The sequence below is a fragment of the Rhinichthys klamathensis genome, unplaced genomic scaffold, assembly GCF_029890125.1.
Source record: "Rhinichthys klamathensis goyatoka isolate OS25496 unplaced genomic scaffold, OSU_Roscu_1.1 h1tg000792l_1, whole genome shotgun sequence".
Classification (NCBI taxonomy): Eukaryota; Metazoa; Chordata; class Actinopteri; order Cypriniformes; family Leuciscidae; genus Rhinichthys; species Rhinichthys klamathensis.
Genome location: NW_026607188.1, coordinates 260655 through 277657, shown reverse-complemented (window position 1 = coordinate 277657; position 17003 = coordinate 260655). Strand labels below are relative to the sequence as shown.

The 17003-nt window shown below is 44.7% G+C and overlaps 1 protein-coding gene and 1 long non-coding RNA gene across 3 annotated transcripts in view; both read right to left on the bottom strand.

Annotated features, from left to right (window-relative positions):
- Positions 1–17003, bottom strand: part of LOC130077972 (uncharacterized) — a 163536-nt gene that overhangs the window by 29261 nt on the left and 117272 nt on the right. The window lies entirely within an intron of this gene.
- Positions 1–17003, bottom strand: part of zgc:158376 (uncharacterized protein LOC100101643 homolog) — a 52819-nt gene that overhangs the window by 16910 nt on the left and 18906 nt on the right. The window contains exon 8 of the mRNA XM_056243411.1: positions 4372–4535. Coding sequence (XP_056099386.1) covers positions 4372–4535 — 164 coding nt within the window. The remainder of the gene's footprint in view (positions 1–4371; positions 4536–17003) is intronic.

Sequence of the window (17003 nt, the reverse complement as noted above, 5' to 3'; positions counted from 1 at the left end):
CGAGAGTCGTTTCAGCGAGAGGCCGAGACACGAGACATCAGCGAGAGGCCGAGAGTTGTTTCAGCGAGACATCAGCGATAGGCCGAGACATCAGCGAGAGGCCGAGACATCAGCGAGAGGCCGAGAGTCGTTTCAGCGAGACATCAGCGAGAGGCCGAGAGTCGTTTCAGCGAGACATCAGCGAGAGGCCGAGACACCGAGACATCAGCGAGAGACCGAGAGTCGTTTCAGCGAGACATCAGCGAGAGGCCGAGACACCGAGACATCAGCGAGAGACCGAGAGTCGTTTCAGCGAGAGGCCGAGACACCGAGACATCAGCGAGAGGCCGAGACACCAGCGAGTGACGGAGACACCGAGACATCAGCGAGAGACCGAGACACGAGACATCAGCGAGAGGCCGAGACACCGAGACATCAGCGAGAGACGGAGACACCGAGACATCAGCAAGAGACCGAGACATCAGCGAGAGACCGAGACACGAGACATCAGCGAGAGGCCGAGACACCGAGACATCAGCGAGAGACCGAGACACGAGACATCAGCGAGAGGCCGAAACACGAGACATCAGCGAGAGGCCGAGACACGAGACATCAGCGAGAGGCCGAGACACCGAGACATCAGCGAGAGACCGAGACACGAGACAACAGCGAGAGGCCGAAACACGAGACATCAGCGAGAGGCCGAGACACGAGACATCAGCGAGAGGCCGAGACACGAGACATCAGCGAGAGGCCGAGACACCGAGACATCAGCGAGAGACCGAGACACCGAGACATCAGCGAGAGGCCGAAACACGAGACATCAGCGAGAGGCCGAGACACGAGACATCAGCGAGAGGCCGAGACACGAGACATCAGCGAGAGGCCGAGACACCGAGACATCAGCGAGAGGCCGAGACACCGAGACATCAGCGAGAGACCGAGACATGAGACATCAGCGAGAGACCGAGACATCAGCGAGAGGCAGAGACATCAGTGAGAGGCAGAGACACCGAGACATCAGCGAGAGGCAGAGACATCAGTGAGAGGCCGAGACACGAGACATCAGCGAGAGGCCGAGACACGAGACATCAGCGAGAGGCCGAGACACCGAGACATCAGCGAGAGGCCGAGACACCGAGACATCAGCGAGAGACCGAGACATGAGACATCAGCGAGAGACCGAGACATCAGCGAGAGGCCGAGACATCAGCGAGAGGCAGAGACACCGAGACATCAGCGAGAGGCAGAGACATCAGTGAGAGGCAGAGAGACATCAGCGAGACACCAGCGATGATTTCATTTAATTTGACTGCTTAACTGCATTCATGAGAGTGGCATATTTAAAGGTGCTCTACGTAACTTTTAGCGGCCTCTAGTGGTGATGTTTCAGATTGCAACCAAATTTTTCAAGAGCGCTCGTGCTCGAACTCATAGACAATACCGTCTATTACGCAAATATCTCGGCGAATACTTGACGGATTTGGCGAGCAACGAGCTCGTTGGGACCATCTAGTCGAGCTGAAAAGAACCATATAAGTTCCATAGTTTTTGGTGGTGTTTTCGCGGAGATATTAGCAGAAAACCATCGGGCGCGCTGCAAAATTGCGGACGCCGGTGACGTCACGATCTCAGAAGAAAATCGCTCATCTCTGGAACGCAAAGACCCAGAGAGCTCAAATTCGGGGGACGAGGTCCCAGGGGAACCCTTGCCCGAACGCTAGAGTGGCGGGCCTCGGGGATGCCCCCTACCGGATCGCCGTTCGCTGGGACCCCCGATTTCGAACGGCTATAACTCGGGGAGCCGGGCGAGTTGGACCTCGGGGGTGGGCTCGTTCGAAAGGCCCCGTCCAGCACTACGGACGATTAGAGTCTTGGGAATATTTATCAAAGATTGACTGAGATATAAGCCGAAAAACGTGCGCCTTTAACCGGACGTAACTCCCTGACCGTCTACAATAGACTGTATATAAGGAGAGAGGCTCGGGAGCGCATGCACGCCACATCCGTTGGATTTCGCGGTAATTCCGACCCGGAGACTTCACATAGAAATAGGAATACTGGCCTTCAGAGGTAATAGCAAAACTCGACAAGTGGATCATTTTAATGTGTGATTACAACCCCTTCACACACAGGCAATAAAAAAAGGATTCATTTTAGTAGAAAAGTTATATAGAGCACCTTTAATGTACATCCATGTTTTAATCCAGGATTGTCTTCCGTCCTGCAGAGTTCAGTTCAAACAGCAGCCTGAAGTTTCCAGTATAGGGATGCATCGATCCGATACTCAGTATCGGTATCGGCTCCGATACTGCCATTTTTGCCGGATCGGGTATCGGTCAGAGGAGGCCGATCCAAATCCGATATTGTGCGTATTATTCTGTGTTATTGTTAAGCCCCACAAAAGGCACAAAAACATTATCAAGTACCATAAAGTTTTCGTGCACTATCTGATAAGTGTTCTGAAGCCATTATATAGTATAATGTGAGATAAAAATTAATATTTAAGTCATTAAATTCAAGACCTCGTAAACTTTTTCCCTCCGCTGCGGCTGTCAGTCATTCTCCATTCAGCATTTAACAGCGCGTCGCGTTCTGTTACGACAGGCAACACGATGAAACTCTCCAAGATCAAGATGATTCAATGTTACTATTATTATTCTTGATCTGTAGATAAAGGTCTATGGTTTAGCATAAAACAACTTTATATTGCTGGACTTTATTGCTGTAACTAAATCATGTTACTTTCTACCGGGCGTCTGTTAGATCGCAACAGAGTAGCCTAGAGTCAGAGAGCACTATAATTGTTCTTCACGCGCACAGTAACTGAAATTTAAAACTGTTAAAAGAAAAGGCTCAATAAACGATTGCATAGATACTGTGTATAATACACTACGCATCGATATGTCTTTCCTTTGTGCTTTGAACTGTTCAATGCGGATTCGACGCGCTGCGCGCTGTGACTCCGTGTTGCTTCAAGCGCATCATTCTGCGCTCGGGATGCGCATAAGCGCTGTGTGCCGCACTGTATTGGATCCTTTCATAATCATATAATACTACTTTTGCGCAATGAAAGATTATTAATAGCCTTTCTTGTTCTGTCCTATCTATCATATGTTGCTGCCTCATTAAACAGCTGTGCTATACATTTAAAACATGTCTCAATTTTATAGTAGCCTATACAGGCTATATATAATAATTTATCTTTTTGATTTTTGTTATCTTGTTTTTCATGAATGTATTTTACAACAATACAAAGAGCAATGTGTAATGTTTGACCAGATTTAGTGTTACACTTATTGTCTCTTATTTGTTCCCCTAAATTTTCTTCACTAAATGTTCAGATTTTATACAATTATTGTGCACTCATGATTTTTCTAGACTAAATTGCACTGCTGAATTATCCACTAATCTAGTTTATTATAGCATTTTTGTCACAGATTATGATCATATATTTTTTGGATTTGTTGTTTTTCTTTAAAATTAAGTTGTCTGTGTTAAGTAGATTGTGTTTAACACACAAAAGAGTGATTATCAGTTCAACACACAGAGTTATAGAAATTCTACTTGATTTAAAAAAAAAACTGCACTGGTATCGGATTGGTATCGGTATCGGCCGATACTCAGAATTTTGGGATCGGATCGGATCGGTTTTGAAAAAGCGGTATCGTTGCATCCCTATTCCAGTAACCCTGAACAGCTGGATGAACTGGTTGATGAACTGGTTGAGGTGTGTCTGAGTCAGAACTGAACTCTGCAGGACACTGACCCCCAGGAACTCAGTCTGACAAGAAAAGCATACACCTCTTCTGTTTCAGATACACAAATCCTCATTTATCCAAATATGTGCATCAATTCAAAAGTACAGTTTAAACAGTAATTTAGTTTCCTTCCTAACTTTAGTCAGACCAGTAAAAGTGCATACAGTTTATTTTACATAAATCCTGATATGTGCGTAAAAAAAAAAAAAAAAGTTTATCCATCAGGACATTTCCTTTTTTCCGTCTCATCTGCTCCTGTGTGGCTTTGCCTGCATATTTTGGTTCTGATTTCGAAAGGTCCCTTTCTAGTAGAACTCAGATAAATTATACTTGATGTAGTTTTCATTTGAAGAAGCAAAACACCCTCAATTACACTCTCACCGCTGAGCTTTAAATCTCAAACATGGGCTCGGTTCAATCTCTTGGACTGATTCCTCCTCGCTGTCGATCTTTCCATCGGTGACCGGTGTAAACTCACACTGATCTCAGACCCTTCTTCCTCTCTGCTCTTTCACACACTTCTACACTTTTATATGATCCTGTAGGCCTGTGTCTCGCCACGGCTGAAACACTGCACTGTTTCTCATCATGTCTGTAACGCTTCACGTGTAACGCTAGCAGGAGGACGTACCTTGCAGACGGTTGATCAGCCACATGAGCTGCTTCTTGGAGATGTTGGTGAAGCCCAGGTTGAGAGATACGGGTTGTCTGCGGATTATACTACTCAACATCGGAGGAGTGATGGAGCGCTGCCGGCTCAGGTCGATCTGAGTCCATAACCTCTTATCACAGCACCTGCAGACAAACACACACGCGTCACATGACAGAGGCTGCAGACAAACACGCGTCACATGACTAACACCAGACGCAAATAGAGTGTCTGGTGCGAGTGATTTCAATGTGAAGTCAATGCAAAGACGCGTTACACGCGTAAAAAATTCCTGCGGCAGGGTAGACGCGAATACACCTCATTAGCACATCAAGTTTGCGCGAATTGAGCGTCTGGCGCGTTACGCGCGAATGATATTATTAAGTGCTTTTTGTGCATTCACGCGTTTGACGCGAATTCGCGTCTGCCGCCCGAGTTGAAAAATCTGAACTTTGGCGTCAATTCGCGCCACGTTAACCAATCAGGAGCCTAGCTGCTAGCTGCTGTCACGTGGTGAAGTATCTGGATGCTTCAATAAATTATTTTGTAATATGATTAAATGCCTGGTGTGGTTCTAATGCACAACAAAGCAAATATTTTATCACATAAAACTTGATTTCAATATATGAGACATATTCATTTTGTATTGAATGCTATTTATTCCATATCTAGATTATATTAAATATTATTATAATGTAAAGAAAACCAACATACTACAGTGCATAAGTTCGTGTCTGGACAGTGTAGTGTGAGAGAGAAAAAAATCACAGGACAGGTTAATCACTTTTGGAGGCATGACTGACAGCACCTGCAGACAAACACACGCATCACATGACTGACAGCACCTGCAGACAAACACACGCATCGCATGACTGACAGCACCTGCAGACAAACACACGCATCACATGACTGACAACACCTGCAGACAAACACACACGCATCGCATGACTGACAGCACCTGCAGACAAACATACACGTCACATGACTGACAACACCTGCAGACAAACACACGCGTCACATGACTGACAGAGGCTGCAGACAAACACACGCGTCACATGACTGACAGAGGCTGCAGACAAACACACACGTCACATGACTGACAGAGGCTGCAGACAAACACACGCATCGCATGACTGACAGCACCTGCAGACAAACACACGCGTCACATGACTGACAGCACCTGCAGACAAACACACACGCATCGCATGACTGACGGCACCTGCAGACAAACACACGCGTCACATGACTGACAGCACCTGCAGACAAACACACGCGTCACATGACTGACAGCACCTGCAGACAAACACACGCGTCACATGACTGACAGCAACTGCAGACAAACACACGCGTCACATGACTGACAACACCTGCAGACAAACACACGCGTCAAATGACTGACAGAGGCTGCAGACAAACGCACGCGTCACATGACTGACAGCACCTGCAGACAAACACAAGCGTCACATGACTGACAGCACCTGCAGACAAACGCACACGTCACATGACTGACAGAAGCTGCAGACAAACACACACGTCACATGACTGACAGAGGCTGCAGACAAACACACACGTCACATGACTGAAAGAGGCTGCAGACAAACACACACGTCACATGACTGACAGCACCTGCAGACAAACACGCGTCACATGACTGACAGCACCTGCAGACAAACATACGCGTCACATGACTGACAGCACCTGCAGACAAACACACGCGTCACATGACTGACAGCACCTGCAGACAAACACACGCGTCACGACTGACAGAGGCTGCAGACAAACACACGCGTCACATGACTGACAGAGGCTGCAGACAAACACACGCGTCACATGACTGACAGAGGCTTTAGACAAACACACGCGTCACATGACTGACAGCACCTGCAGACAAACACACGCGTCACATGACTGACAGCACCTGCAGACAAACACACGCATCACATGACTGACAACACCTGCAGACAAACACACGCGTCACATGACTGACAGCACCTGCAGACAAACACACACGCATCGCATGGCTGACAGCACCTGCAGACAAACACACGCGTCAAATGACTGACAGAGGCTGCAGACAAACACACGCGTCACATGACTGACAGCACCTGCAGACAAACACACGCGTCACATGACTGACAGCACCTGCAGACAAACACACGCGTCACATGACTGACAACACCTGCAGACAAACACACTCGTCAAATGACTGACAGAGGCTGCAGACAAACACACGCGTCACATGACTGACAGACCTGCAGACAAACACAAGCGTCACATGACTGACAGTACCTGCAGACAAACGCACACGTCACATGACTGACAGAAGCTGCAGACAAACACACACGTCACATGACTGACAGAGGCTGCAGACAAACACACACGTCATATGACTGAAAGAGGCTGCAGACAAACACACGCGTCACATGACTGACAGCACCTGCAGACAAACACACGCGTCACATGACTGACAGCACCTGCAGACAAACACACGCGTCACATGACTGACAACACCTGCAGACAAACACACGCGTCACATGACTGACAGCACCTGCAGACAAACACACGCGTCACATGACTGACAGCACCTGCAGACAAACACACGCGTCACATGATTGACAGCACCTGCAGACAAACACACGCATCACATGACTGACAACACCTGCAGACAAACACACACGCATCGCATGACTGACAGCACCTGCAGACAAACATACGCGTCACATGACTGACAACACCTGCAGACAAACACACGCGTCACATGACTGACAGCACCTGCAGACAAACACACGCGTCACATGACTGACAGAAGCTGCAGACAAACACACACGTCACATGACTGACAGAGGCTGCAGACAAACACACACGTCATATGACTGAAAGAGGCTGCAGACAAACACACGCCACATGACTGACAGCACCTGCAGACAAACACGCGTCACATGACTGACAACACCTGCAGACAAACATACGAGTCACATGACTGACAGCACCTGCAGACAAACACACGCGTCACATGACTGACAGACAGCACCTGCAGACAAACACACGCGTCACAACTGACAGCACCTGCAGACAAACACACGCGTCACATGACTGACAGAGGCTGCAGACAAACACACGCGTCACATGACTGACAGCACCTGCAGACAAACACACGCGTCACATGACTGACAGCACCTGCAGACAAACACACGCATCACATGACTGACAACACCTGCAGACAAACACAAACGCATTGCATGACTGACAGAGGCTGCAGACAAACACACGCATCACATGACTGACAGCACCTGCAGACAAACACACGCGTCACATGACTGACAACACCTGCAGACAAACACACACGCATTGCATGACTGACAGAGGCTGCAGACAAACACACGCGTCACATGACTGACAGCACCTGCAGACAAACACACGCGTCACATGACTGACAACACCTGCAGACAAACACACGCGTCACATGACTGACAGCACCTGCAGACAAACACACGCGTCACATGACTGACAGCACCTGCAGACAAACACACGCGTCACATGATTGACAGCACCTGCAGACAAACACACGCATCACATGACTGACAACACCTGCAGACAAACACACACGCATCGCATGACTGACAGCACCTGCAGACAAACATACGCGTCACATGACTGACAACACCTGCAGACAAACACACGCGTCACATGACTGACAGCACCTGCAGACAAACACACGCGTCACATGACTGACAACACCTGCAGACAAACACACGCGTCACATGACTGACAGCACCTTCAGACAAACACACGCGTCACATGACTGACAACACCTGCAGACAAACACACACGCATCGCATGACTGACAGCACCTGCAGACAAACATACGCGTCACATGACTGACAACACCTGCAGACAAACACACGCGTCACATGACTGACAGCACCTGCAGACAAACACACGCATCACATGACTGACAACACCTGCAGACAAACACACACGCATCGCATGACTGACAGCACCTGCAGACAAACACACGCGTCACATGACTGACAGAGGCTGCAGACAAACACACGCATCGCATGACTGACAGCACCTGCAGACAAACACACGCGTCACATGACTGACAGCACCTGCAGACAAACACACACGTCACATGACTGAGAGAAGCTGCAGACAAACACACGCATCACATGACTGACAGTCCTGCAGACAAACACACGCATCACATGACTGACAACACCTGCAGACAAACACACACGCATCGCATGACTGACAGCACCTGCAGACAAACATACGCGTCACATGACTGACAGCACCTGCAGACAAACACACACGCATCACATGACTGACAACACCTGCAGACAAACACACGCGTCACATGACTGACAGCACCTGCAGACAAACACACGCGTCACATGACTGACAGCACCTGCAGACAAACACACGCGTCACATGACTGACAGCACCTGCAGACAAACACAAACGTCACATGACTGACAGCACCTGCAGACAAACACACACGTCACATGACTGACAGAGGCTGCAGACAAACACACGCGTCACATGACTGACAGCACCTGCAGACAAACACAAGCGTCACATGACTGACAGCACCTGCACACAAACACACGCGTCACATGACTGACAGCACCTGCAGACAACCACACGCGTCACATGACTGACAGCACCTGCAGACAAACACACGTGTCACATGACTGACAGCACCTGCAGACAAACACATGCGTCACATGACTGACAGCACCCGCAGACAAACACACGCGTCACATGACTGACAGAGGCTGCAGACAAACACACACGTCACATGACTGACAGAGGCTGCAGACAAACACACGCGTCACATGACTGACAGAGGCTGGAGACAAACACACGCGTCACATGACTGACAGGCTGCAGACAAACACACGCGTCACATGACTGACAGGCTGCAGACAAACACACGCGTCACATGACTGACAGCACCTGCAGAGAAAAAACACGCGTCACATGACTGACAGCACCAGCAGACAAACACACGCGTCACATGACTGACAGAGGCTGGAGACAAACACATGCGTCACATGACTGACAGGCTGCAGACAAACACACGCGTCACATGACTGACAGCACCTGCAGACAAACACAAGCGTCACATGACTGACAACACCTGCAGACAAACACACGCGTCACATGACTGACAGAGGCTGCAGACAAACACACGCGTCACATGACTGACAGCACCTGCAGACAAACACACGCGTCACATGACTGACAGCACCCGCAGACAAACACACGCGTTACATGACTGACAACACCTGCAGACAAACACACGCGTCACATGACTGACAGCACCCGCAGACAAACACACGTGTCACATGACTGACAGAGGCTGGAGACAAACACACGCGTCACATGACTGACAGGCTGCAGACAAACACACGCGTCACATGACTGACAGCACCTGCAGACAAACACAAGCGTCACATGACTGACAACACCTGCAGACAAACACACGCGTCACATGACTGACAGAGGCTGCAGACAAACACACGCGTCACATGACTGACAGCACCTGCAGACAAACACACGCGTCACATGACTGACAGCACCTGCAGACAAACACAAGCGTCACATGACTGACAGAGGCTGCAGACAAACACACACGTCACATGACTGACAGAGGCTGCAGACAAACACACACGTCACATGACTGACAGAGGCTGCAGACAAACACACGCGTCACATGACTGACAGAGGCTGGAGACAAACACACACGTCACATGACTGACAGAGGCTGCAGACAAACACACGTGTCACATGACTGACAGCACCTGCAGACAAACACACTCGTCACATGACTGACAGAGGCTGCAGACAAACACACGCGTCACATGACTGACAGCACCTGCAGACAAACACACGCGTCACATGACTGACAGAGGCTGCAGACAAACACACGTGTCACATGACTGACAGCACCTGCAGACAAACACACGCGTCACATGACTGACAGAGGCTGCAGACAAACACACGCGTCACATGACTGACAGAGGCTGCAGACAAACACACGCGTCACATGACTGACAGGACCTGCAGACAAACACACGCGTCACATGACTGACAGCACCTGCAGACAAACACACGCGTCACATGACTGACAGCACCTGCAGATAAACACACGCGTCACATGACTGACAGCACCTGCAGACAAACACACACGTCACATGACTGACAGCACCTGCAGACAAACACACGCGTCACATGACTGACAGCACCTGCAGACAAACACACGCGTCACATGACTGAAAGCACCTGCAGACAAACACACGCGTCACATGACTGACAGCACCTGCAGACAAACACACGCGTCACATGACTGACAGCACCTGCAGACAAACACACGCGTCACATGACTGACAGCACCTGCAGACAAATATGGAAAGCCGTTAGGGCCAAAAACACGCGAATTTTAACGCGTATTTCACGCGTATTTCACGCGTAAAATACGTGTATTTTACGCGTGAAATACGCGTTGATTATGTCACGCGTATTTCACGCGTATTTCACGTGTAAAATACACGTAAAATACGCGTGAAATACGCGTGACATAATCAACGCGTATTTCACGTGTAAAATACGCGTATTTCACGTGTATTTTACACGTAAAATACGCGTGAAATACGCGTTAAAAATCAGTATGAACGGGTCCGTGTCATTGGCTGCTGAAGACTTGGGTCTAACCATTTGTGTGAGCTTAGAGGGGTGTACCTTTCATAGACTAGGCTACCACCAGTTTACATTCTATAGATCAGCTTATTCAGGTTTTTTGTATAACCTATATGAATAATATATTTAAATAGCAGTTTTATGACAATTAATTTTTTTTATGACAATTAATTTTATGACAATTTAGATAAAAATAAAATTAACTTGTTTTTCTCCACTCATGCCTTTTTGTAAATAAACACATTAGTGGACATTCTAGCTTTAACATCAAAGCATTAACGTGTGTGGGGAAATCAGTTACAGTGGAGGTAACCAATGCAGGTTTATGATCACTGCAGGTTTAAGATACAGACCACTGTAATCAATATCTGTCTTTGGAAAACAACGTGAGCTTTTGTTGTGCTTACATTTACAGCTATAGCAAGCAGGGGGCGCTTTTTCAAACCTTTTTGTTCTGAAATTGGGCACTCAGACAAACTGTAATTAGGTATACAGGTGATATTATCAATTTAAAGGAATTTAATGACTTAAAGTATTTAAATATGTTATTTAAGGCTTTCAGGATTAGAATGGGAGCTTGTGCTCAGGTCAGGACAGGTATAAGAACTTGATTTGGCTTTCCTGACAGCAGAAGTATTTTACTGCTACCAAAATTAAATATCCTCCTATTTCTTTTTTTCTTTTTCGTCGTTTTCTTGTGTAGCCCAAAGAAAATAGATAGATTGCATTTTTATGAACAAATATTTTTACCAAGATTGCCCCCTTTTGCATATTAGTACATTTACATATTATTATTATTATTATAACAGGGACAATGGACAGTAAAGAACTGTCCCAGAATTAGCTACAGAGCTAAATTTCATCTGCAGTCCCTGGCATTTGGCAGATGCTTTTATCCTAAGTGCCTTACATTGCATTTCAATGTACACATTTACGTTCTTATCAGTTCTTGCTTTCCCTGGGAATCGAACCCTTGCATGAATTTTGCAAGCGCTAACATTCTACGGTTTGAGCTACAGGAAAAGTAGGAATTTATCTGTAAAACAAATCAACCCAACTCAAGATTTCTAATATTAAAAGTTAACATTTGATTGTGGAAAAGTTTACAGCTGTGGTTCTTGATCAATGCAATTGTAATGAATATCTGTTAAAACAACATAACCTTGCTTGCAGGGACCAAATTACAGAAACGTCCTATCTTAAAGGTATTGTTCACTCAATTTAAAATTCTGTCTTCATTAACTCACCCTCATGTTGTTTCAAACATGCATGAGCCTCTTTGAATGTTTGGTTACTAATATTTGAAGATTATTGTTAACCAAACATTGCTGGTCCCCATTGACTTCCATAATATTTTTTTCCATAGTATGGAAGTTCCACACAAGAAAGAAACTTTGGAACAACATAAGGGTGTAAATGGGTGAACTATACCTTTAAGCCCCAAGTTATAATCTGACAAGTTCAGTGTTTTAAATTGGTTCCAAAATGAAATCACAGTGGTTACTTAAGACAAGATATTACTCTGACTGAAGTTGTTTCTGCAATACAGCCTCAGGAAACCATTCCAGGTCATAATTTCAAGTCCTCCCTCAGTGTCATATATTATTAACTAATATTCAGGGCAATTTGTACTTACCTCAGACTTGTCAGCAGCTTAATATCCTTTTATCTTAGCTCCATATCCTTTATATCTTTAAACATACAATGCTTTAATAGTACAATAATACAAATGCAATAAATTAAACTGTGCAATACTCAAATCTATATTTTCTACTGTTTAGTTTCATAAGTAGAGTATATGTACAAGTAATCTTAATTTTTAAGATTTCACATACGCTTTTATTTCTTTTCTTAAATGTGAGCAATGGTGACATGACCAAATTTAAACCTGGGATCAATAAATTATATCTATTATGCAATTTATTTTCCACATTCACAGTGTCATTACATGGACATTTATCAACTTTATCATAGAAGGCTTTAATAAAATAAAGCTAACAGACATAGGCGTCGATTTCGGGGATGCGGTGATTTCGTACCACCAGATTTCGTCATGAGTCATTTTGCACCCACCACTTTTAACTCCCGTCCATATTAATTTGACTTTTGGTTCGATTTTTTGGACCGTTTTCAGTGGTTATGAGGAGCAATATGAGAGAGAAATTTGGCAATCATTGTCTGACCCAGCAAAAAAAACAACACTATAATACATTTTTTATTGATTTTTCTGTTCGCATTTATGAGGGAAAAAACAACGTGTCAGTTCTCGTTTACGGACGTGAGCGTTCTGAAAGCGGCACTAAAAGACTTCTTTAAAACTTTCACAGAGACCTCAAACAGAACAGCTGCCTTTCTTTACATTTATTTTCGTTTTATATTAATTATATCTTAATTTTAATCAATGTTTCATGAACCAATTGTCTGGATTTATTTAATAAATAAGAAGTAAATATAGCAGAATCACGACATGGAGGCGCCGGCGAGTGAATTGGAGTTCGTCTCATAAATTAACCGAAACTCGGCGTATAATGCACATTCACATTCACAGCGTATTAGACGCATTTATTATCATTACTTTTACCGGTTCTTTGTGGCAAGCTTTATGCGTGCGGTCGTGCGCTTGAGCACAAATTATGAGCTTTTGGCAAATTTTTTTTATAATTATTGACAAAATTAGAATATAGTAAAAGGATTTTTTTGTGTGTGTGAAAGTTTTGGGTGGGCCTGTTGAAAAGTGGGGCCGTGCCTGAGCTACAGGACATCGTCTTTGAAAACATAACCTGCCCGAAAGAGAGAAAAAAAATTAATACGTCATTGTACCCAGCACTTCTGAAAATGCACTGAAAATGCACTTCCGAATGCGTCTCTGTCCCCAGCACATTTCAAACCAAACTGACGCCCATGATAACAAAGATAGATTTACAGGTGACACTGCAATGACTACCCTTTTAAATTGCTAATTTAACCCTTTACACTTTTTTTTTTTTTACATCAGCAGGGTTCACTTGGAATGCTCCGAATGCAATGGGCAAACACGGTCCTCAAGGGTCAATGCCCTCTGCCCTGCAGAGTTCAGCTTCATTTCATTTTTTCTAAATGTAATAAATTTTCAGTGAAATCAATTCTGATTTAAAATAGTAATATGTTAACAAACTAACCCACAGTACCTTTTATCATGCAGATGATTTGTATGAATTTATGATCACAAGCTTGGATGTGTTCTGTCAGCTTGAGGAAGGTAAAGTAAGTGGGGAACTGAAAAAAAAAAAAACGAGTTGGCTTTATAGCAGTCTCATTTCAGTAAACTGCTGGTTAGGTATGAAATATGCCACATGGTGTCCGTAAGAGACTTGGTGAAAATATGTTGGAAATTTGAGAGTAACCTGTTTATTTGTCACCCCAACAACTCAGTTATTAACAAGGATTGAATGGTTGTACTTAGTTGTGGGTGTATTAGTGTGTGGTTTTCTATAGAAACAGAAAATGCAGAGTAAATATTCTAACATTAAATATTAGAGACAACACACTGACAACATACATTATTATACTTCATCTCATTAAACAACAAATTAAACCCCATGTAGCCTACTATTTAAATCGATTGCTGGACGTCGTAATGTTATTGTAGCATAAATCTGATTTAGCATTTTATTAGCAACCCCCACCCCACCTGTTCCACCCACTTTTTAAAACAAAGTTACGTCACTGATTTTTATGTTTATATGTTTACTTAAATGTTATATGGTGTTTTACCAAAGTGTCTAATCATTTTTACAGATAAATTGCTTTAATACCAATTACCAAGGTGACCTGTAAAATACTTCTGCTGTCAGGAAAGCCAAATCAAGTTCTTATACCTGTCCTGACCTGAGCACAAGCTCTCATTCTAATCCTGAAAGCCTTAAATAACATATTTAAATACTTTAAGTCATTAAATTCCTTTAAATTGATAATATCACCTGTATACCTAATTACAGTTTGTCTGAGTGCCCAATTTCAGAACAAAAAGGTTTGAAAAAGCGCCCCCTGCTTGCTATAGCTGTAAATGTAAGCACAACAAAAGCTCACGTTGTTTTCCAAAGACAGATATTGATTACAGTGGTCTGTATCTTAAACCTGCAGTGATCATAAACCTGCATTGGTTACCTCCACTGTAACTGATTTCCCCACACACGTTAATGCTTTGATGTTAAAGCTAGAATGTCCACTAATGTGTTTATTTACAAAAAGGCATGAGTGGAGAAAAACAAGTTAATTTTATTTTTATCTAAATTGTCATAAAATTAATTGTCATAAAAAAAATTAATTGTCATAAAACTGCTATTTAAATATATTATTCATATAGGTTATACAAAAAACCTGAATAAGCTGATCTATAGAATGTAAACTGGTGGTAGCCTAGTCTATGAAAGGTACACCCCTCTAAGCTCACACAAATGGTTAGACCCAAGTCTTCAGCAGCCAATGACACGGACCCGTTCATACTGATTTTTAACGCGTATTTCACGCGTATTTTACGTGTAAAATACACGTGAAATACGCGTATTTTACGCGTGAAATACGCGTTGATTATGTCACGCGTATTTCACGCGTATTTTACGTGTATTTTACACGTGAAATACGCGTGAAATACGCGTGAAATAATCAACGCGTATTTCACGCGTAAAATACACGTATTTTACGCGTGAAATACGCGTGAAATACGCGTTAAAATTCGCGTGTTTTTGGCCCTAACGGCTTTCCATAGACAAACACACGCGTCACATGACTGACAACACCTGCAGACAAACACACGCGTCACATGACTGACAGCACCCGCAGACAAACACACGCGTCACATGACTGACAGCACCTGCAGACAAACACACGCGTCACATGACTGACAGCACCTGCAGACAAACACACGCGTCACATGACTGACAGCACCTGCAGACAAACACACGCGTCACATGACTGACAGCACCTGCAGACAAACACACGCGTCACATGACTGACAGCACCCGCAGACAAACACACACGTCACATGACTGACAGCACCTGCAGACAAACACACGCGTCACATGACTGACAGCACCTGCAGACAAACACACGCGTCACATGACTGACAGAGAGCCGTTCCACACGCACTGTATGTGGAGGTGCAGAGGACACGGTTTTCTACGGTTTAGCATTATATTTAATTATCTGGATAATCAGAAATACAAGTATTGGTTATTGATATCGGTTTTGGATGAATGACTGATGAATGGTGAATTATATCAGTGTATATCTCTATTATATACAGAATGAACATTTCAAAAGCTCAAATGACTCGATTCAGCCGATCGTTTGGATCGGCTGAAGCACCGAAGATCTAAAGATCTAAAGACCAGACTAATGCTTTTTGATCATACTATTCGAACATTATAATCCAGTCTTGACAATTCTCCTTCCTGATCAGTAGGAGGCGCTGTCCCGAACGCTGGGATATTCCCAGATGCGTCTCCATACGGCAGGTGTTTGGCACGATCATTAGTTGAAATGTTATACAAGAACTGTTTGGATGGCGATGAGAGCCACACTAATGGATGCAGCTCAGGAACCTTCAGTGCTGCACATTTTAAACATTCAATTAGACATAAAACAGTTTCATCTGAATCGTTCCTTTACAGTGGCATGTGAAACTGTCTGTCGTCTTTCTGTGATTAGTTGTTTTTCTGCTGAACTGCCTTTAATGGGCTATATGCACGCATAACTTCCGCGTTTGACGCAAGGATGCTCTTGCGTTTCCGGTTGGGGAGATTTAAAGCGGAGGAAAACCGAGGAAAACGGGATTATGGAAGAGTCTTCAAAATTTACTGTCCTCTCGTCTTTGAAACGAAACTTTAATACGTTTAGATGTAATTTTATATATAGTTATGTTTATTTAA